The sequence below is a fragment of the Acanthisitta chloris genome, unplaced genomic scaffold (genome assembly GCF_000695815.1).
Source record: "Acanthisitta chloris isolate BGI_N310 unplaced genomic scaffold, ASM69581v1 scaffold8431, whole genome shotgun sequence".
NCBI lineage: Eukaryota > Metazoa > Chordata > Aves > Passeriformes > Acanthisittidae > Acanthisitta > Acanthisitta chloris.
This window is the reverse complement of record NW_008656482.1, coordinates 15,983-35,784: the sequence shown is the minus strand read 5'-3', so window position 1 is coordinate 35,784 and position 19,802 is coordinate 15,983. Positions and strand designations below refer to the sequence as shown.

Below are 19,802 nucleotides of genomic sequence, written 5' to 3'. Positions count from 1 at the left end.
TGAACCCCTCGGTGCCCAGTGTCCCTCAGAGCCACATCTGCCCAGCCCTCACTTTGGGGTGGCAGGTGGAGCTGTTTTGCTGAAGTTTTTCCCAGAAAATCAAATACCAGTAGATTGCTGGTGCACCTTCTCTGCTGGTTTCTGAAAATATGCTCTGCCCAGAGAGGCTGTGGACTACTCTCCATCCCTGGAAGTGTTCCAGACCAGGTTGGATGGGGCTTGGGGCAACATGTGCTGGTGGAAGGTGTCCCTGCCCATGGCAGGGGGTGGGACTGGATGATTTTAAGGTCCTTCCAACCCAAACAATTTCATGATTCTATGATTCAAATGCATCCACTGCATGCAGCAGGGACCAGTGAGGGGCAACAGGGATCATCTACATTTAACTAAAGTGGTTTTTGGATTGTCTTGCTGGAAGCTCATACATCTTGTTCTGACAGCTGACACCTTCCCCCATCTCTGATTTACATCCTCCTGCTCAAAAAACCTCATTGTTTGGACAGCACTGATAGTATCCACTCTTGCTTAGATGAATATCATTATCCCTCCACCCTGATATGGATTTCCAAAGATGAGCTGAACCCCAGAAGGGTGGGACATGCTGTCATTTCTTCCATGTCCATCCCAAGGGAGAGGAAAATACTCTCTGTTACACTTGAAGACTAGCAGAACAAGCCAGATGATGCCAAATAGTCCCTGTAGGGTGGGAGGAATAGTAACTGGAGTGGCAACAGCTGAATTTTGTAGGTCAGTCCAGTACATATAGGCCCTGACTGAAAGCAAGCAGCAGCATGAATCAGCTCCCTGCCTGATGGAAACTGTGTTTCACTGCAGTTTTCCAGCTGAAAATAATCAGATTAAAAAATTTCCCTTGTTATTCAATAGATCTCAAATGTCTTCAGCTGAAATATTTTCAGTAACTTGTTTTGAAGTCTATAGTTATAAACTGACAGTACAACCAGCCCTGTTGGGATAGACATCCTGGAACAGCTGAGCTTCCTCTGGATGGCACTGGCAGGAAAATGCAGCCATAAATTCATACCCTGGTTCTTTCCCTCCAGCTGTGTCTTATTCCTTCCCAAAGGAATAATTCCAGTGGCAAAAGCAGTGTCATGCTATGAGCACCGTGGGAATGATGTTGGGAAATAACAGCCCTGCCTATGTCCACTCCATGCACTGGAAGAGTTTGTGCCCCAGGATCATCAGCACTGGTGTGGGGCAGTGCCCACCACTCACCCATCCTCGCAGAACACATTCACTCTTGCACCCAACTGCAGGTCTGTGAGGGGCACCATCCTGCCCCCAGCCAGAGCTCCTGGGGCACCACAGGACCTCCCTGCAGGGGACACAGCGATGGGGGAATCAAACAGGCTGAATAGGGGACAGACTCAGAGGGTTATACCCAAAGGTTCCAAAGCATTTTGCTTCCCAGGCATCACAGCTCAGTGGCAGGAGCCAGAGGCAGCTGTAGGTGTGGATCCTGGAAGGCTCCACGTTCACAGCCATGAGCATCTCACAGAGAACATTTGTCGAGATGTTTCCATCTCAATGGACTGGCAGTAAGTTACTCAACTGTGAAAAATGTATTGCTGCCACATCATCAGCCTTAATATCCCATGGATTTCACCAAGAGACATGCTTTGTCTTTAGTTTGAAGTTCATTGCTGGAACTGCAAAGTGGGATTTGTCCTGTGCATGTGCCACATCCCCATGCAAACATATTGAGGATCACAGAATCGTTAAGGTTGGAAAAGACCTCTAAGATCATTGAGTCCAACCAAATGTTTCTTCTCATGAAATCAAATCAGATCTGTTTATGCCAGCAGAAAAAAAAAAGAAGAATATCATTGATACTTCTGCTGCTTGTGCTGTTCAGTGTTAAATAGGAATGTCAAGGAATATCCACCTAATTTGGAATTGATGGATTCATTGGGACAATAATGATGGGGCTGCATTTTGGGATGCAGGTTGGGAGCAGCCACCCTACCTGCTCTGAACTCTGCTTTTAGGGGAGTGGAGCAGAGCAGAGATACTCACTCCTGCAGAGCTCAGCCACTTCTGACCACGTCAGGTTCTCAAGGCAAGTGCTGGTGGGAGAACTCTCCGAGGTGTTCTCGTAGCCAGGGCGACACACGTAGCTCACGTTGGTCCCAACAGGAAAGAAATTAACCACCTCATCCTTCTTGGACAGGGCAGCAAACCTCAGCCTGGTCGGGGCAGTGCAGCTCCCTGGAGTCAGGAGAAGTTGACCTGAAAGAGCTGCTCAAGGGGAGCATGCAAAACCCCTGGGGATCACAGGTATGCCCTCACTGCTGTGATTTTGGAAAGCTCCTCATGCTCATTGCAGGTTAATTCAGTTTCCTGACCAGGCTGCTCTCCTGGACACACCAAAGTGTGGATGGAGAGGTGTTAAATGCCCAGGGGGAGCTGTTAGTAGGACATCAGGAGCTTCATGCATGGAGACAGCACAGAGTTGGGGGTACAGAGCACCCCAGGCTGCAGCTCCACTCCAACTGACCCCTCCTGCAGAGGCACAGCCCTGCACCCATTGGCAGCACTGTGCAGCAGCAAAGGGGAGTGGGTTTGTCCCTTGCCAGGAGGGACCATGCACGGAGCAGCCACTAGAAGGGATGGGAATTTCAAGGCAAGCAAGAGAGAAAAGAGGTATTTACGGCCACAGGGCTCGGGCAGCCTGGACCAGATGTCACCAGGGAGGCACTCCACAGTGTCTGACAGCCCTGGGATTTTGAGGGTGCCCTCGATGCATGTGTATGTCACTCTGGACCCCACGGGGAAGCTGCTGACATCCTCATCACTGGATGGTCTGGAGTAGGTCATGCGAGGTGGGGGCCCACAGTCACCTGCAGCAGGAGAAAACCTCCTTGGGAAAGGACCTTCCCCAGCCCCAGTGAGCATTCCAGGATGGGATGGCGATGCATCTCAGGATGATGGTTGGGATGGCCCAGGATTGCCCTGCAGACAAAGGCACCAGACTGGGCTGCACCTGTGAGAGCATCAAGCACTGGGTCCCCAGGCTTGGGGGTGGTGGCATCACCCACCTCAGGCCCTGAGCAGCAAGGTGAGATCCAGGCAGGTCTCACTGGTCCTCCCCATGCATCCCATGGCCCCATACTCACCACGAGCCACAGGCATGCCAAGGAGGACCAGGAAGACCAGGAGCAGAGCAGAGAAGCTGAACCCCCATGCCCTGGTGGGTGTCCCACAGCTCAGGGTGCCTTGGTGCCTCCCCTGTCCTGCTCCTCCAGACTTCATTGCTGCAATTCCTGTGCTCCTCTGTCAAGCACTGTTGACTCCAAGGGCTGCTTCCAAAGCTGGGAGGAGATGCAATGCAGCAGACTCCACCAAGCTTTTGGAGCAGGGGAAACCTTTCCAGAACACCCACGGAGCTAAACCCTCCAGCATGGACACAAAGAGCACACAGGGTGGAGGATAGTTGTCATCCACAGACCTCCTGACCCTCCTGCACCACTGTGAGGGATGGGGGAATAACTCAACCCTTTTATTTGTCCTGGGGCTGGCAATGAGCACTGACTGGCACAGTTTTACCAAAACCCACATGCTCCCAGAGCAGAAAATACCCCCTCCCAGCCCCAAACTGTGTCCAGGGTAGGAAAATCCCTGCTCAGTTATTTGCTGGCAGGTAATGCACCAGAGATCTTCCATAAGCAAAGTCAGTGAAGCAAATAATAGCGTTTTCCTTTTTGTTTGCTAACTTTTTCATGATTGCCTGACTCATTTGTAATGAGGAACAGGTCTGAGCAACTGAGTCGGAGCCCTGACCTACCCTCTGACGTCTCCATCTGACATCAATCCGGACTGCTCAAACACACTCAGGATGTAACACCCAACTCCTGTTCTCCCTCTCCAGCCTTGCACAGGGAGATAAGGCACCAGTGTGCAGTCCCAGGTGAGCTCAGCGTGGAGGGGAGCAAAGTGTCACACCAGGAGAGTGCAGCTCTGCTCCCCTCGTGGTCAGGGAGAAGTGGAGCAGATCTGAGAGCATCTCTGGCTGAAGATCTCCTCACCAGAGTGTGGCAAAGCACAGAATGCAGCTGTGAAGAGATGGGAGACACCATCTCTCCTCCCCTGGGTGTTGTGCTTTAGGCTCTAATAACATTTTAAACAGTTTTAGTGACTGATGAAATCATGCATCTGGCAATGATGCACTGCTGCAAATTGCCTGTGCAGGAAGGAGATGCCTCTCCTTCTCCCACTGAGCCTGGGCAGCAGCCTGGGCTGACCCAGCTGGTAGGGCTCAGCTTTCCACCAGAACAACCTCTGGATCACACTGGAAATCTGCCTGATTTACAGCCAACCTGAGAGATGAGAAGATCCCATGGATCACCCCCACCTTTACTGCAATCCCAGAGGGAAGGATGAGCCACATCACAGAGCCACACAAACTGCTCAGCATTTATTGAGGAATAAGAACTCTCTTTGCCACCTACACTTGAGCTTACGTCTATTCTCAGAATTCACTCACCAGAAATAGGGATGTGGAAGATGACACCAACACAAGGATAAAACCTGTTGCCTGTTTTAAATCCAGGGATAAAGTACTAGAAGTCTTTCCAACTGCACTTCTTATTAGCTGCCCTTGACTAGATGAACAGAACTCACGAGCTGAATTAACAGGAGATCACATGGTCAAACACTTATTTCACCACTATTTCTAGCAGTTTGCTAATGCTGCAAGAGGCTGAGTTTGGTACAGGCAGAGGGTGCAGCATGTGCACCAACCACAGCTGGAAGATGACAGCAGAAGGACCTTCAGAGCAAACCTCTGGACACTCATCTCAGCTTGTGTGAGTTCCACTCCCCTTGTCTTAGCTTATCAGAGTTAACACAGCGACTCAGAAAAGCTCAATTTAATTGCTTATTATGCTTCTTAATATAAACTGTGAGACAACATGTTTATGAAAGAGAAAAATCAAGCTTGTCAGATTTAAGTTCCTCCCTGCTCTGGTATCTGACATAACAAAAGCAACTTCCAACACATTGGTGATTAAATTTCTGGCTCTAGGCAAGCAAACCTAAACCATGAAAACACTTTGTTGTACATCCTGTGATGGCACAAACTGTGTTCACCAAAGGAAAGGTGACGGTTTGCAGGACTCAGTGCTTTCGGTTTTCTAGTTCTGCCTTTAGTTTTTTAATCTCCAGGAACAGTTTTTGTATTTCCAGCAGAGTTTTCACTTCTGCTATGGGCACACCACAGTCAAAGACCGATTGAATGTAATGAACCTCTTCACATATTTCAGCATCAACTTCTTTCTTCTGTTCAAAGGCAAAGACAAAACCCAGAAACAAACACGTAAGATCACACTGCAGCAGGAGAAGAGCCACCCACCTGTCAGCTCCAAGGCTGACCTGTCCCAGCACAGCCCCAACATGGGCTGAATTCCTCATGGGAAAAGCTTTCAAAAAGTTAAAGCAGCTGTGGCTGCTCCATCCCTGGGAGTAGACCAGGTTAGGTTGGATGGAGCTTGGAGCAACCTGTGCTGGTGGGATGTGTCCCTGCCCATGGCAGGGGGTGAAACTGAGTGATCTTTGACATCCCTTCCAACCCAAACCATGCTAGGATTCTATGGTACTCACACATTTAGGCAATGCTGTCCAGTTGCCATCAGGCAAACATGTGGCTGTCCAAGAGCCTTCTGAAGAGATGTTTCTATTCTCTGTAAACTGGTATCCATGAAAGCACTCAAAAGTAAGAGTCTCATTAGTTTGGTACCACATTTTAGTATCCAAAGGGTTTTTCAGCCTTCCATAGGCTCCTTGTGGTTGTGGACACAGGGCTGAAAGGAAAACCCACAGCAGAAGGCAGATCAGCAAGGGGATCAGTGATTTAAGGGCAGAAAAAAGCAGTGAAGCTTGTGAAGGCTGAGCCAGTGCAGAGGAACTCAAAGCTGTGGAGCTGTTAAACCAAAGGTTAAAGCAAAGTTACTTCCCCAGGCCCATCAAGAGGGTCAGAGCAGCCCAGGAGAGGTGTTAGGAATTTGCTGCTTTCTGTCAATGTCTCAATTCAGGCATCCCTGTGATGGGGATGGACATTTGGCAGAAAGACCATGCACTGAAAGAAACACAGTGAAGCCCTGACCTGTCAAGAAAAACACAACTACTGCCTGGTAAACATCAGCTTTGGGAAGCTGATTTGTCCTGCCAAGAGAGGAGTGCACTCAGGGAGAATTGAGGACAGACACAGCTACACACTGCAGCACCCCAACCTCTGTGCACTGGGAGGGGCTGCAGGTTTGTCTCCCAGCTGGTACTCACCTGGCTGGCAGGTGGGCAGGGGAGGGTTCCAGGTGCCATCAGCCACACACTGGCTCTCAGCAGCACCGTGCAGCACGAAGCCCTCGTCACAGGAGAAACTCACAGTCACCCCATAGGGGAAGGAGAACTTCTGTGGAGTTATCTTCCCCCTGCTGACTGTGGGCCTGGGGCACCGAACCACTGCAGGGAGAGAGTGGAGATGAGAGCAGTGAGGAACCAGGTGAGGCAGAGCTGCTCCTCCTGACAGCCTGGTGGCCACCAGTTAGGACAACCAGTGCCTCTTGTTTCCACATGGATCATCCTCACTCTGGAGCTGTTGAGGCTGTGGAGGATCTCCCAGCAGCTCTGCTCACTGTAACCTCACTGTGCTGAGTCCTGACACTGCACCCAGGGCTTGGCTTCAGCCTGGTGCCATACAGGAGCCTCCACTCACCTTTGCACTCTGGGGCAGGTCCACTCCACACCAGGTTCTCCCCATCATCAGAGGTGCAGTAGATGGATTCGGCCCCGATGAGGGACAGACCCTCCAGACAGGTGTACTTGACTTCAGTGCCATAGGGGAACTGCTTAGTCCCCAAGCCAGAGTGCTGCCCGTTGGCAATTTTGGGAGGAGGACCACAGACTATGAGAGAATAAAAGGGAAAGCAATATTTTCCTCATTCCATCAGGGAGACAGGATGCAGGGAAGTAACAGGAGAAGCTGGTTCTTGATGTTCATTCTAAATGTTGCTCTGCTCAAAGTTCTCTCTCCTTGCCAGCTTTGCATCTACCAGTGTTCCCAGGCTGACCCAGCTAAGGAACCCAACCTGTCAGCACAGCCCCAGTACTCCAGCATGCATCCCCCTCCCCTCCAGACAACCTTCCTTCATCCCCACCTCTTTTCCATGAGAAATAATCCTGCTCATAACCAGGGACAGGTTATAGTGAGTATCACAAACCCCTTGAACACTCCTCAAGGGGCTGCAAGTCCATTAATCAACACATTTCATCCATTACATTTTGATAAGAGATGAAAATATTGAAGCCTGTTGATGCTGTGATTTGTGCCCCTTCTCCTAACCCTTTCTCCAAAAGGCAATGCTCAGGTTATGAGATTTTCTCCCTGCTGTTCCTACCCATGGATGCAATTCCCAGCCCCACAATGCTCAGTGTTGACACTCACCCTTGTCACAGTATGGCACAGGAGGTCTCCAAGTCCCATCAGCTGAGCACTGGGTCCTCTCACTACCCTTCAGCACATAGCCAGGGTCACAGCGAAATTCCACCTGGAGCCCAAAGGTGTATCCATTTTTCCTGGGGCTGATCTCTCTCCCATGGGGGATAACTGGGATGGGACACTGCACCTCTGAGGAACACCAGCATCAGAAAAGAGACATTCACACAACCACAGTGGTGGTTTGCTGACCTACCAAATCTGCCAGGTGGCCTTTTAATGCTGACAAACACTTCTGCCCAGACCTGTCATGCTCAGGGATGGGAATTATAGGATAAGAACCATTTCTCTTGGAAGGCAGAACAATCTGAGCCCTGTGATTAGCTCTAAACTGTGCTGAGGGAATGGCATATCACTAGCTGCGTCACTATATCACTGTTTGAACAGCTAAACAACCAGTGGGACTTGCAGCTCTTCCTTTCCAGCCACGTCACCCTTTGAACAGCAAAATTATTACCAGTGAGAGCCAAAGCTGCTCAGTAAAGCACTGATGGCACAAGTGTTTTGAAAATGATGCTAACAAAGGGATGCATTGCTGGCAAAGCAAAGGAAATGTTGGACTTACGTTGGCAAAGCTTTGGGACTGCAGACCACGTGAAATTTCTAAGGCAAGTGGTTGTTGGTGATACTCCAGGGATCAAAGTGAACCCATGTCTGCAGGAATAGGTCAAGGTAGTCCCAACTAGAAACTCGTGCCGATAGGTTAGGTCAGCGTAGTCGACAGCAGGAGGGTGGGAACAGCGACCTGGAGCCAGAGCAGGGGACAACAGAGACCCTCAGAGCAACCCCAGGGATGAAGCTGAGCCCTGTGTTGGGGGAACAGGCAAGGGTAGAAACCCCAGAAAGCAGCAAGGGATGGCAGTGACCCTGAGCGTGGCTGTGGGGTGAACAGAAAGGGGAAAATAATGGGGGAAATTCATCAAAGGCTGGGAATGTAGTCAGAATCTTTAGTCTCATGCAGTGTTGTATCTCACTGGGGTGCCCTGCAGGAAGGGACAGCCCTGCCACACTACCCAGGGCAATGGAAGAGCACAGGGTGTCCTGACACCCACACCAGACAGTGCAGCTCACAGTGTTGTGTCCCACTGTCCCCCTCCCACAAACACTGAATCAGACTCTTCAGAGTGGGAGAGGACCCACAGAATCACCAAGTTCAACTGCTGTCCCTGCACAGGACACCCCAACAATCCCATCATGTGCTCAGAGTGTTGGCCAAACACTCCTGGAGTTCTGCCAGGCTCTGAGCACTGCCCTGGGGAGCTGTTCCAGTGCCCAAACACCTCTGGGGGAAGAACCTTGTCCTGATATCCAACCTAACCCTGTCCCAGTGCCCAAACACCCTCTGGGAGAAGAGTCTTCACCTGATACCCAACCTAACCCTCCCCTGACACAACTTCAGGCCACTGCACCTGGTTTTAGTGAAATACAAGCAGGCAAACACACCTGGGAGACAGGGCAAGGAGAAGAGAGAGCTGTGCTTACCTGGGATGCAGGCAGGTGCCCGTGGGGGTACCACCTGCCATTGCTCATGCACCTCACCGTGGTGGTAGCACCCAGGGGCATGTACCCAGCATCACACTCGAGCGTGGCTAAGCTGCCAGAGCTGAAGTTCTGTGCAGATATCAGCCGACCATTTGCTATGTGAAAGGCTGGACATTGAAGCTCTGTGGATCAGACTAAACTTAAAAACAATTTAAAAAAAAAAAAAAAAAAAAAAAGAGTTTTCAGGGTTGTTCTTACAGAGTGCAGTGACTAACTGGATTTCCTCATGCCTGGCAGTGCTGGCAGGTCAGTAGGACAATGAATCTCTGCTAAAAACACCCTGGGTCACTGCCAGGTCCAGCAGCATCCCACATCTGCACTATCCAGGGCAGTGCTGGCAATGCTGCCTGTGTGCCATGTCCATGGAAAGCATCTCTGTGCTTGGATGTGTCTCCTCCAGGCTCCAGTTTCACTATTGGCACCTTGTTTGAAATGTTTGGATTTGGAAAATGGGCTGAGAAGCATCATGAAGTTAAAAAACCCCAGATATTAAACAAAGCAGTGTACACTTCCTCTGCAGGGAAGTGCTGGGACAGGCTGTGAACACTGCAGAAGTTTCTCAAAAAGCCTATTTTTTAAAAGAATCATCAATTTCTAGACAGAAACTGCAAGTTATTCCCCTTCCTAAAGACATTTATGACTCAGCAGTCTCCCAGTTCTGTTCTGAGGTCAGCCAGCAGGTCTCCTGGCAATGCTTTCCACCACATCTCTAGGCTGCCCCAGGGGTGAAATGTCAACCTTGGTAGTGTAGAAACAATCACAGAATCACACACGGGTTGGGGTTGGAAGGACCTTAAAGATCATCTATTCCACCCCTGCCATGGACAGGGACACCTTCCACCAGCCCAGGTTGCTGCAGTCCCATCCAATCTAGCCTTGAGCATTCCCAGGGATGGAACAGCCACAGCTTCTCTGGGCAACCTCAGCACCCTCACAGGGAAGAATCTCTTCCTAATACCCAATCTAAACCTGCCCTCCTTCAGCTTAAGGCCATTCCCCCTTGTCCTGTCCCTCTCCAAGCTTCTTGTAGCCCCTTTAGGCACTGGAAAGTGCTAGATGATCTCTCCCAAACCCTCACAAGTGAAGCTGAGCCCCAGAAGCAAAGCCAACAAGGAGAGGAGAGACACTCACCAAGACTCCCAGGCAGCTGCAGCACAAGCAGCAGCAGTGCCAGGAGCTGCCCTGGCCAGTGGAGGAGCACAGGCATGGTGTGTGGAGCTGCTGGGAAGGAGGAGCCTCTCTCTCCTTGCTGAGAGCCTTCTGGGGAAGGGGAAACATCTGTAGGAAGTTGTGGACAGGCCACAGTGACACCACCTCCCTGCAGCCCTTCTGACCTGCCCCAGGCCAGGGCTGCACACCCCACGCTCTCCAGCAAGGATGTACCTGGAGGAGAGGCTGCTCTGCCTTCTTCCCACGTGGGGATAGAAGGAATAAAGGTATTTTTCCAGCTGGAAGCACTCTGCAGCATCCTGGCCTCACCTCTGAAGAACCTTTACCACTGGTGGAGGGGGGGACAGGCTGCTGTGCAAACACTCCCCATCCCCCTGTGCTCAGGGAACAGCATCCTCCATGCCTAATCAAGCAATATTATTACACTTCATACATTATATATAGTAATAATATATATTTTTTCCTTTACTAGAGATAGGGCAGCATTATTAAAGCCCAGAATTGTCACTACAATTGCAGCTATATCATAATCTCGTGGAGATGGAGTCCTGGTCCCATCACAAGCCATGTGGCTATCACAGCACTTCCCCTTCACTGCATGGCCCAGAAAAATCACCCATTTCTTTCTTTACACTTTTATTTGCTCTTGGTGCATACACAAAGATGTGGCACTGCCATGGCCTTGGATTCATCCGTTCTGCTTGGGAAGAAAACTTGGTGAGCTCTAACAGAATAAGGCAAAAGTCACTTTGGCTCCTCATGTGACCAAATCTGTTCTGTGGCTGATTGCTAAATTTTGTTCTGGCTACATAAGTACTAGCACAAATTACAAAGCCATAAAAGATCCTTAGTCAGCATCATTTTTCAGCACACAGAGGATGGTTCTTGCAATCCCAGTGACACCAGTCAGCCACGTCCAATGCCTCTTAGCTCCTTTTCAAGTTTCTGGATCTCCAGGTAGAGTTTCTGGACTTCCAGCAGTGTTTTCAGTTCTGTCAGAGGAATTCCACACTCAAAAACTGCTTTATATCTAAGGATTGTCTCACATGCTTCTTTCTTTTCCTTGAAAAGAACCAAAACAAAGACAGCGTGAGGCTCCACCATGGGGTGACTAAGCAACAACCTTCATGAGGTTGGACCAAAGCAATTCCAGGCTAGCAATGGGGCAGGAAAACCTGGGCAGGTGGTACTTACACAGGTGAGTGGTGGTATCCAGGTGCCATTAGCTGAGCAGGTGGTTACTATACGTTTTGAGTTCGAGACACATCTGAAGGTTGCCTTGTCATTCACCCCATACCCTTCCTTATAGGCATTTATGTCCACCACCCAGGAAGGTCTGGAACAACAAACTGAAAGGAAAATGCACATCAGAAAAGAATGTAATGGGAGGAGATAGAAGAGAAAACACTCTGCAAATTCCAATCCGATGTTGGTAATACAACAGAGCAGCACCCCGGGCTGTGCAGGGTATCTGCCCACTCTGGTACCCACCTGGCTGGCAGGTAGGCACAGGGGGGTGCCAGGTGCCATCAGCCAGGCACTGGCTCCTGGCACTGCCATGCAGCTTGAAGCCTTCATCACAGGAGAACTCCATGACCACTCCATAAGGAAAGGTGAACCTCTCTGGAGTCATCCTTCCCTTCTGCACTGTGGGCTTGGGGCACCAAACCACTGCAGGGAGAGAAGAGAGGTGGGATCAGGGGCTCTGGCTGCTGCCCTTCCCCAGGGCCAGCAGGGGACCAGCTCAGGCAGGGCAAAGCCACTCCTGATGTTGTCTGCATCAGTTTTGTACTCAAGTGCAATAATGGACCCTCAGCTGCCTACAGCAGCCCTCGAGGAGACCCTGAGGTGTTCGTGAACAGCTCCTGGTGTTGAGGCATTTGTGCAGGAGCTGCACAGGTCCATCCACTCTGGGTTCATTGCCCCTGCACCAGGGCAGGTTGGGGAGCTGGGGGTCAGCCAGGTCCTGGCTTCAGCCTGATCCTGTACAGGAGAAACCACTCACCTTTGCACTCTGGGGCAGGTCCACTCCACGTCAGGTTCTCCCCATCTTCCGAGGTGCAGTAAATGGATTTGTTCCCAATGAGGGACAGACCCTCCAGACAGGTGTATGTCACATTTGCACCATAGGGGAAATTCTTCACACCCAAGCCAGAGTGCTGCCCGTTGGAGATTCCTGGAGCAGGGCCACAGGCTGTGGGATAAAGGGAAGTGATGAGAAAAGAAACATATGGCTATGATCTTCAGGTGAGAATCAGAATTGCTCCTGGGAAAACAGTACAAAGTTCACTTTGTGTTTGTTGTGAGGCAAATTCAGAAGGAGCTGTGGCCTGGCTGTTTGCCTCTTCCACGAGCTCAAGGCTCTCACTTCTTGCTCAGCTCCCACCTGGGTCACATCTACATTAGGAAATACTGGGATATTTCCAGTGGTGGACTCAGCATCCCTGGAAGTGTTCCAAACACATGTGGATGTGATAATTGGGCTCATGGTTTAGTGGGCATGGTGGAATTCAGTTGAAGACTGGACTTGATCCTGGGAGATCTTTTCCAACCTGAATGATTCTATGATTCCATCTCAAGGGAGAGGACACCTGGCTCAGCCCATGAGCTGATGCTCGTTGCCCCATTCCCCAGGAGCAGATGCTGAAGGCAGATCACCTACTGATGGCTGTTTCTCAATAGCAATGCACAAGATTTCTTCTCATCTTTGCATCACACGTACCTCTGTCACAGAAGGGTAGCACATGATCCCAGGTGTTATCAGCCAGGCACGTGATGGACCTTGAGCCCCTGAGGACATAACCCTCATCACAATCCAAGTCCACCTGGGTCCCAGCTGTGTAGTCATTTTTGCTTTTTTTTATCTCTATTCCATGAGGAATATTTGGCTTTGGGCAATGAGGTTCTGAAAACAACAGAAAACAAAGGATGTCATGTATTTCCACAAAGAACTCCAGGGATGATGCTTTCTATGGAGAAGACACTTACCAAGCAATCTGAACCCTGGGGAAACAAAAATCAACTCTCAGGTCTCATTCCCTGTAACTCTAAAGGGCCAGGACAATGAATCATGCACACACTAATGTTGGCTGCCCTCTGAGGTGGAGCAGGCTCTTCCCTCCTGGCAAGATTTTCCTGAGCTTTTGGGCTCAGGCTGCTTCCAGCAGCTCATGGACATTGCTATGGTGCAGCATGAGTTATTCATGCTGTTATATTTTCTTCTGAGAGGGGAAATCCAGTGAGAACATCCTCTGCTCCCAAGCTTCATGTCAGCAAACCAGCCCAAAGCACAAACCACATCCCCTTCCCACTGGGTCAATGTCTCTCAGGCTTCTTAGGAACCTCCTAAGCCTCTAGAAGCTTCTCACACACAACCCTTTGCATCCCACATCCCCAGACACTAGCTCAGCTCTGCCAAAACCCAACAATTCTTCCTAGGCAATCCCCAGGCAATGACCCATCCATCTGGATCTTTTGCTGCCAAGTTCACACAGGAGAACTAGATCTGGGGACACAGCAGTGGAGCAAAAATTCTCCTTGGCTTCTATTATCATCACCTGAGGCCACATGTAGATCTTTCTGGGAACGTCAGCAGATAACTACACTGCACAGAGCGACCCAAATATTTGCAGTCAAACAAACAGCTGCCAAGTCAATGAGCTCCATCAGCTCTGGCCCACCTGCAATGCACTCTGGTGCTGCTGGATCCCATGTACCATCACTTCTACACCAAAGGGTGATGCTACTGCCACGACCCTTGAAGACAAATCCGTCGTCGCACGTAACTTCCAGGGTGTCTCCATACTTGTATTCCATTGCTTTTCTGCTTGAGGGCTTTGTGTTTGGGATGTGTGGACTGGAGCAATGAACTCCTGAGAAATGCCAAACATCAGCAGGTGGGAAACCATGGCAAAGCCAACTGGGTGACAGGAGATTGGTTGTGAACAGAAGGATGAAGGTTTCGAAGGACAAAGGCACATCAGGATGGGAAATCTGTCCCCAAAACCATCCCATGGGCTCTCCTGGGAGGTGGAAAGTTTGCAATGCAACCTCCTTTCGGATGAAGCAAAGGGACCTCAACACCACAATGGCTTTTTCCAGAGGTTCAAGAAAGTAGAGCTGATAAATAAAGCCAAGAAAACTCTGCAGCTGGGAAACAAATCAAAGGAATTCAAGAGTCACAGCAAAGACCAGTGTGGTGCCAAGCTGGGGCCCTGGAGCATCCCCCACTCCACTCTCTGCACCACAGCAGACCATGTGCAGCTCCTTCACTCTGCAGTCATTTGCCCAGATCACAGGTCAGTGTACCACAGGACACACTTACTTTCACATGCTGGTGGAATTTCACTCCATGTAAAACTGGGCAGACACTTGATTCTCCTCATGGTTTCTCCCATGCTGAACTGGTAGCCATTCCTGCACTGGTAGGTGACCACAGTGTCCACAGGGAACAGATTGTCAGCAAGGTTGGGTGTATCAGCATTAGCCACATGTGGAGGGTCATCACAGCTACCTGGGGGTGAGACACCAGTTTAGGGACACTGCCAGTGGGAAATCCGTGAGGTACAAGAGGGAGAATTTGGGTCCAAATTGTGGGCTCACATTGAACATTCTGAGATGCACTTAATTATCCAGGTCCAGGAATGGTAAGGGAAACTAATGAAGACATAGGTTGGATTTTCTCCCTGGAGAGAGACTTGTCACAAGGGCATATTGTGAGGGTGCTGAGGCACTGGCACAGAGAAGCTGTGGCTGCTCCATCCCTGGGAGTGTTCCAGGCCAGGTTGGATGGGGCTTGGAGCAATCTGGGCTGGTGAAAGGTGCCCCTGCCCATGGCAGGGGGTTGGAACAAGATGGACTTTAAGGTGTCCCTTCCAACCCAAACCATTCCCTCTTGTCCTGCTGCTGGTTGCCTGGGAGAAGAGACCAACCCCCACCTGACTCCAACCTCCTGTCAGGGAGTTGCAGAGGGTGAGAAGGTCTCCCCTGAGCCTCCTCTTCTCCAGGCTGAACACCCCCAGCTCCCTCAGCCTCTCCTCATGGCACTTGTGCTCCAGTCCCTTCACCAGCCTCGTTGCTCTTCTCTGGACCTGCTCCAGCCCCTCAATGTCCCTCCTGAGCTGAGTGACCCAGAACTGAGCACAGGATTCATGGTGTGGCCTCACCAGCACCGAGTCCAGGGGAAGAATCACTTTAAGGCTCTACCAATGAACTATAAAAATACTAAATATAGACAGGTTAATTTAGTCCCTTTGAATTCTAGTGAGAACTGCTCTCAGTGGGACAAGGCTTTAATCTCTACAGCCCCAAGCCCTAAATTCCTAAAATCACCTTAGTGCTAGACAGATCAGCCAAAAAATAATTCTAGAAAGTTCAATCCTGAACCCATCACTCATAACTTAATGCTTTCCTAGACAAGTGGAAACATTAGTGACCATGGTGAGATTCAGTCAAAGGTTGGATGCGATGACCTCAAAGGTGTTTTCCAACTTTAACGATTTTACAACCCCCTGAAGCAAAGCTGCTGGAGCAGGGGGAGCAGTGCTGGCTCCATCACACTTACTGCGCTGGCAGGTTGGTGGGGGAGGGTCCCAGGAACCATCCTCCTTGCACATGGAGGTCTCACTGCCTTGCATGGTGAAGCGAAAGTTACAGCTGAACAGGACGGTGACTCCGTAGGTGTAGTCAGAGGACCTAGTCAGCAGCTTCCCATGGTCCACTCTTGGATACTCACAGACCACCACTGCACCAGGAAAACAGCAGCACTTAGGGAAGCAGCAGTTAGGCTCAAGAGGGGAGGAAAGAGGGGTGAGAACATCCTCATCGTGTAAGACACATTTGCCAACAAGGTGGAAAACGGACATGGGGAGGCAGAAACTGACGTGGTATTTTTCCACTTATTTCTCCATTTCACAGCACTTTTAAAGCATAAAAAGAAGCCAGGGAAGGCAGCAGGTATCACAGCAGGTCTCAGGATTCTTTGCAGGTGTTACATGTCACCCAGAGCAGCAGCAAAGGCACATTGTTTAGTCTGTGAAGGCTAATAACATCCCATTCCCACGTCCTTGTTGACATGGTGACTGTGATGGGAGACCCTAATTGCTGTTGCAGCTACCAAACTCAGAGGGTTTCAACTGCCAGAGGTGATTCCAAGGAGAGGGTTCCAAGGAAGGAGACAGCTCAGCAGAGCAGGAGGTGGTGAAGGGCTATGGTTTGTGCTGCCCTGAGTGAGCACACACAACTCACCTTTACACTGTGGGGCTGGACTGCTCCACACACCATTGACACCATCCGTGGTCGTGCAGAAAATAGAGGCATCTCCCACCAGTGAGAGAGGTATTTCCCCTCCCCTGACAGTGTGGCAGTGGTAAGTGACAGTGTCTCCATACACATAGACATCCTGGTTCATCCCACTGTGCTCCCCATTGGCTATCCCTGGAGGGGGTGCACAGGGTATTGCTGCAGAAGGAGAGGGGAATGGTAGTGGGAAGAAAGGAGAAGAGAGAAAGAACTGGTAAGGAAAAAAAAAAAAAGTTTTAACACAAAGTGCCAGAAGGGTCAGAAACCAAGGGCAGGTCCCAAGGGAGCTGTGTCTGGGCACTGAGGGGTTTGGGGATATCCCAGTGCCACATGCAGCTGCTTTACACCCAGAGAGTGAATAAATCTCTCTGCAGGATGATTCAGGAAGGAAAACATAATGAAAAAAAACTTCTTTCCAGCCCCCACCACGCACTGAGCTGCTGAAATCCTCAGCAGAGCAACACAGAGGCTTCTTTATCCATCCCCACTCACATCCCAGGTAATTAAGGAAGAGATAACAGATAATTAAGGAACTCTACTTACGCTCACAGCTGGGAACACCTCTGTCCCATGTAACAGCCTCCTCTTTAAGCACACATGTAATCTGGGAACTTCCAAACAGTCTGTACCTGTGTGAGACAGGCAATCAACACACTCAGTTGGGATGTATTCCCCCCACCATCACCATCAGGGTGGTTTGGGCTTCCTTGTCCTAACTACAGCAGATCAGAAATTTGCCATCAGTGTCATTTTTCCAAGGAAACACTGGCTTTTGAGAAAAACATCTTTTAAATGAAAAAAAAATGACCTGTTTCTAAGGAAAAACATCTCCTTGATCAGCTGGCTGTAACTATCCCTACAGCTCTGAGTTCAGGATTCATGTCTTTTCTTCCAAGACACACTGAAACACTGGGAGTGGTTTAGAAAGAAGCAGGAGAGTGAGCTTGAGTTTGGGAGGAACTGCCTCAAAGCAGGAGATGAAGACACTCAGTCATTCTTCAAGCTCTCAAAGGAAAGCTTAAAGGTATTTCAACCGTGGGCTGCAATTAACTGCACTGATGAGGATTCTGACAGCACAGGCTTTAACACAGAGGGGAAAAACTCTGGAGAAATAGCTGGAGGAGCAGCCCCATGTCCTGGGGGCTCCTGGCTTACCCAGTGTCACAGGTGAAGTTCACAGATGAACCAAACAGAAACTCTCGTGCCACGCTGAGTCTGCCGTTGGCTGGTTCCCCAGGGTGGGGACATTGCTTGGCTGGGGACAACAGCACTGCAGTTAGCTCCTATTCCAGGTTCTTGGCAGGAAAGCCAAAGATTCCTTCAATACCGAGCAGGGGGATAGATCAGAGACCTCCAGATTTCCCCTCCCACCCTAAATTATTCCATGCTGCCCAATGCTGTTACGAGCTGCTGCCTCTGCAGCCTGAGTGGGGTTTGCAGTAACCCTGGTGAGCACAACAGCATCTCCTCCCAGCTGAGGGATTCTCCTCCTGCAAGTCAAGCACTGGTTTTGAACCAAGAGGTACAAACATCCTTTGAGTCAGCAGTGAAACAGCACCAGAGCTCAGTTCAGCTCCTGCCATCGTTGCTGGTACTGAGCAGAATTAAACCTGTGCTTCGAGTCAGGTCACTCATCTCCCACCATCCCATGGGGTCACTTTGGATATTGCTCCGACAAAAGGAGCTGATAGCATCAAACAAACAAAATCAGAGAACCACAGAATGGTTTGGGTTGAAAGGAAACTTAAAGAACAACTAGTTTCAACTCCCTTCCTTGAGCAGGGACATCTTCCACTAGACCAGAAAGACCAAGTCAACCCAAACTGTACTCACGTGTGCAGAAGTCCTTTCGTCCATACCAAGTCCCATCTGCCCCACAAACCAAGGTGTTTTCACCACTGACAGTTTTTATATAACCTGGACGACAGATGTATTCCACCTTGTCCTGGTGGGCAAAGCTGACAGTGCTCCTGAACTGCTCCTTCAGCTCTGCAGAGACAAGTCGTGGTGGGACACCACAGGAACCTGCCAACAGAAACACCATCAGAAAGTTGCTGGGAGGGAAAAGAGGGGGAATTCAGGCCTGATTCACTCTGAACATTCAGGGGAAGACACTTCAGAGGCCTCAAGACTCCTCAAAAGCAGAAGGAAAGAGAAGTGCAGCCTGTGACTAGGGATGGCTGTGGCTGGCAGGGACTGGGATGAGCATCACTGCTCCAGGTCCTGCTCCTCACACCTCACCAGCAGTTTCAGAGTGACAAAGTCCAGATTAAGCATTTCCTCTCCCCACTTAGTAGAAATTATTGCAGTTTTTACAGCTAGAATAATTTTGTCTCTGTTTTCCACAGAAAGGAAAAAACCAAAAAATAGGCCAAGCAAGAAGGATTCTGATTGGAAAGGGTTAAAATGTTCTCAAAAGGCAATGAGGAAAAGGATCCAAGTTTTGTGAACCCCAGGAGAAGGTTTTCCTTCAAGGGATCTCAGTTTATCCTGATGGATTTGTTCACTTACTCTGGGCAGTCACAATGAGAGAGGCAGTGAGGAATAACCCCAGGACAGTGGCACGATCCCTCTGCCTCCCTGGCTCCAGAGCTGACATCTTCATTCCTGTCTGGAGATCCCACAGATGCTACCACATTCTTCTCCTGGGCCAAATGTCTGTAAAAATAGCAGAGTGGTATTGACATTAGGTAAGCACAGCTCATATGAACAGATCTTCTTTCTCCATCCCTAAGCAGATCCTACAGTCGTGGCTGAGGAGCAGAAGGAGTAGGAGCTAAATTCCTTTTCTGGAAGGAAAAAAAAATATCCAGACAGACCAACATCTTCACTCAAAGCATAGAATAAATACTTCATAGCCTCTCAGGTTTGATTAAAAAACACTACATTGCCAACAGAGGTTTTTTTCCCAGCCAACTAATCTAATTAATACCTGCAGGGCCATGAGTCTCTCTGTGCCCTCTGGAAAAAGTTCCCTCAAACTTAACCTATGGGTAGAACACTTCTTTTTAGTGCTAATTCTCTTGGAAGCAAATTCCTAGTGAGATGAAATCCTTCTGGAGCCACCAGTACAGTCCCCTAACAATGAATCACTCTCAGAGAGATGGATCTAACCAAAAATGTTACACCAGGTTTGTACAAACATTAACTCAGTGAAGCTTTAAAGCCCTCCAGTCATCCAAGAGACCAAACTGCTTCACAAAATGGAATTTAAGGGCAGTTTGCACTAACCTGGCACCCCTGGAGATCAGTAATATTCTTCTCTGTGCTACCCAGGATC

At 49.7% G+C, this 19,802-nt stretch overlaps 2 protein-coding genes across 2 annotated transcripts in view; both read right to left on the bottom strand.

Annotated features, from left to right (window-relative positions):
• Window positions 1-5,136: 5,136 nt before the first annotated feature.
• Window positions 5,137-9,073, bottom strand: LOC103811388 (complement receptor type 2-like). The gene is made up of 6 exons (XM_009084359.1): window positions 8,993-9,073; window positions 7,460-7,562; window positions 6,731-6,919; window positions 6,298-6,477; window positions 5,620-5,819; window positions 5,137-5,298 (listed from the first exon to the last, which is right to left on the bottom strand). The coding sequence occupies exons 1-6, from the start codon at window positions 9,071-9,073 to the stop codon at window positions 5,137-5,139; spliced, it is 915 nt and encodes a 304-aa protein (XP_009082607.1).
• Window positions 9,074-11,128: 2,055 nt separating this feature from the next.
• The window catches only part of LOC103811387 (complement component receptor 1-like protein), a 10,421-nt gene continuing 1,747 nt past the window's right edge, over window positions 11,129-19,802 (bottom strand). The window contains exons 2-13 of the mRNA XM_009084358.1: window positions 18,356-18,547; window positions 17,678-17,777; window positions 17,066-17,151; window positions 16,469-16,681; window positions 15,786-15,965; window positions 14,547-14,735; window positions 13,865-14,094; window positions 12,945-13,191; window positions 12,228-12,416; window positions 11,714-11,893; window positions 11,417-11,571; window positions 11,129-11,284 (exon numbers count right to left, since the gene is read on the bottom strand). Coding sequence (XP_009082606.1) covers window positions 11,129-11,284; window positions 11,417-11,571; window positions 11,714-11,893; window positions 12,228-12,416; window positions 12,945-13,191; window positions 13,865-14,094; window positions 14,547-14,735; window positions 15,786-15,965; window positions 16,469-16,681; window positions 17,066-17,151; window positions 17,678-17,777; window positions 18,356-18,547 — 2,117 coding nt within the window. The remainder of the gene's footprint in view (window positions 11,285-11,416; window positions 11,572-11,713; window positions 11,894-12,227; window positions 12,417-12,944; window positions 13,192-13,864; window positions 14,095-14,546; window positions 14,736-15,785; window positions 15,966-16,468; window positions 16,682-17,065; window positions 17,152-17,677; window positions 17,778-18,355; window positions 18,548-19,802) is intronic.

Excerpts from the sequence above, each read along its gene's own strand:
- LOC103811388 (XM_009084359.1), bottom strand. The coding sequence starts at position 9,073 with ATGCCCCTGGGTGCTACCACCACGGTGAGGTGCATGAGCAATGGCAGG. Across the intron at positions 6,478-6,730 it reads ACCTGCCCCAGAGTGCAAAG|TGGTTCGGTGCCCCAGGCCC; the intron begins GTGAGTGGAGGC and ends CTCTCCCTGCAG. Across the intron at positions 5,299-5,619 it reads GGACAGCATTGCCTAAATGT|AAGAAAGAAGTTGATGCTGA; the intron begins GTGAGTACCATA and ends GCCTTTGAACAG.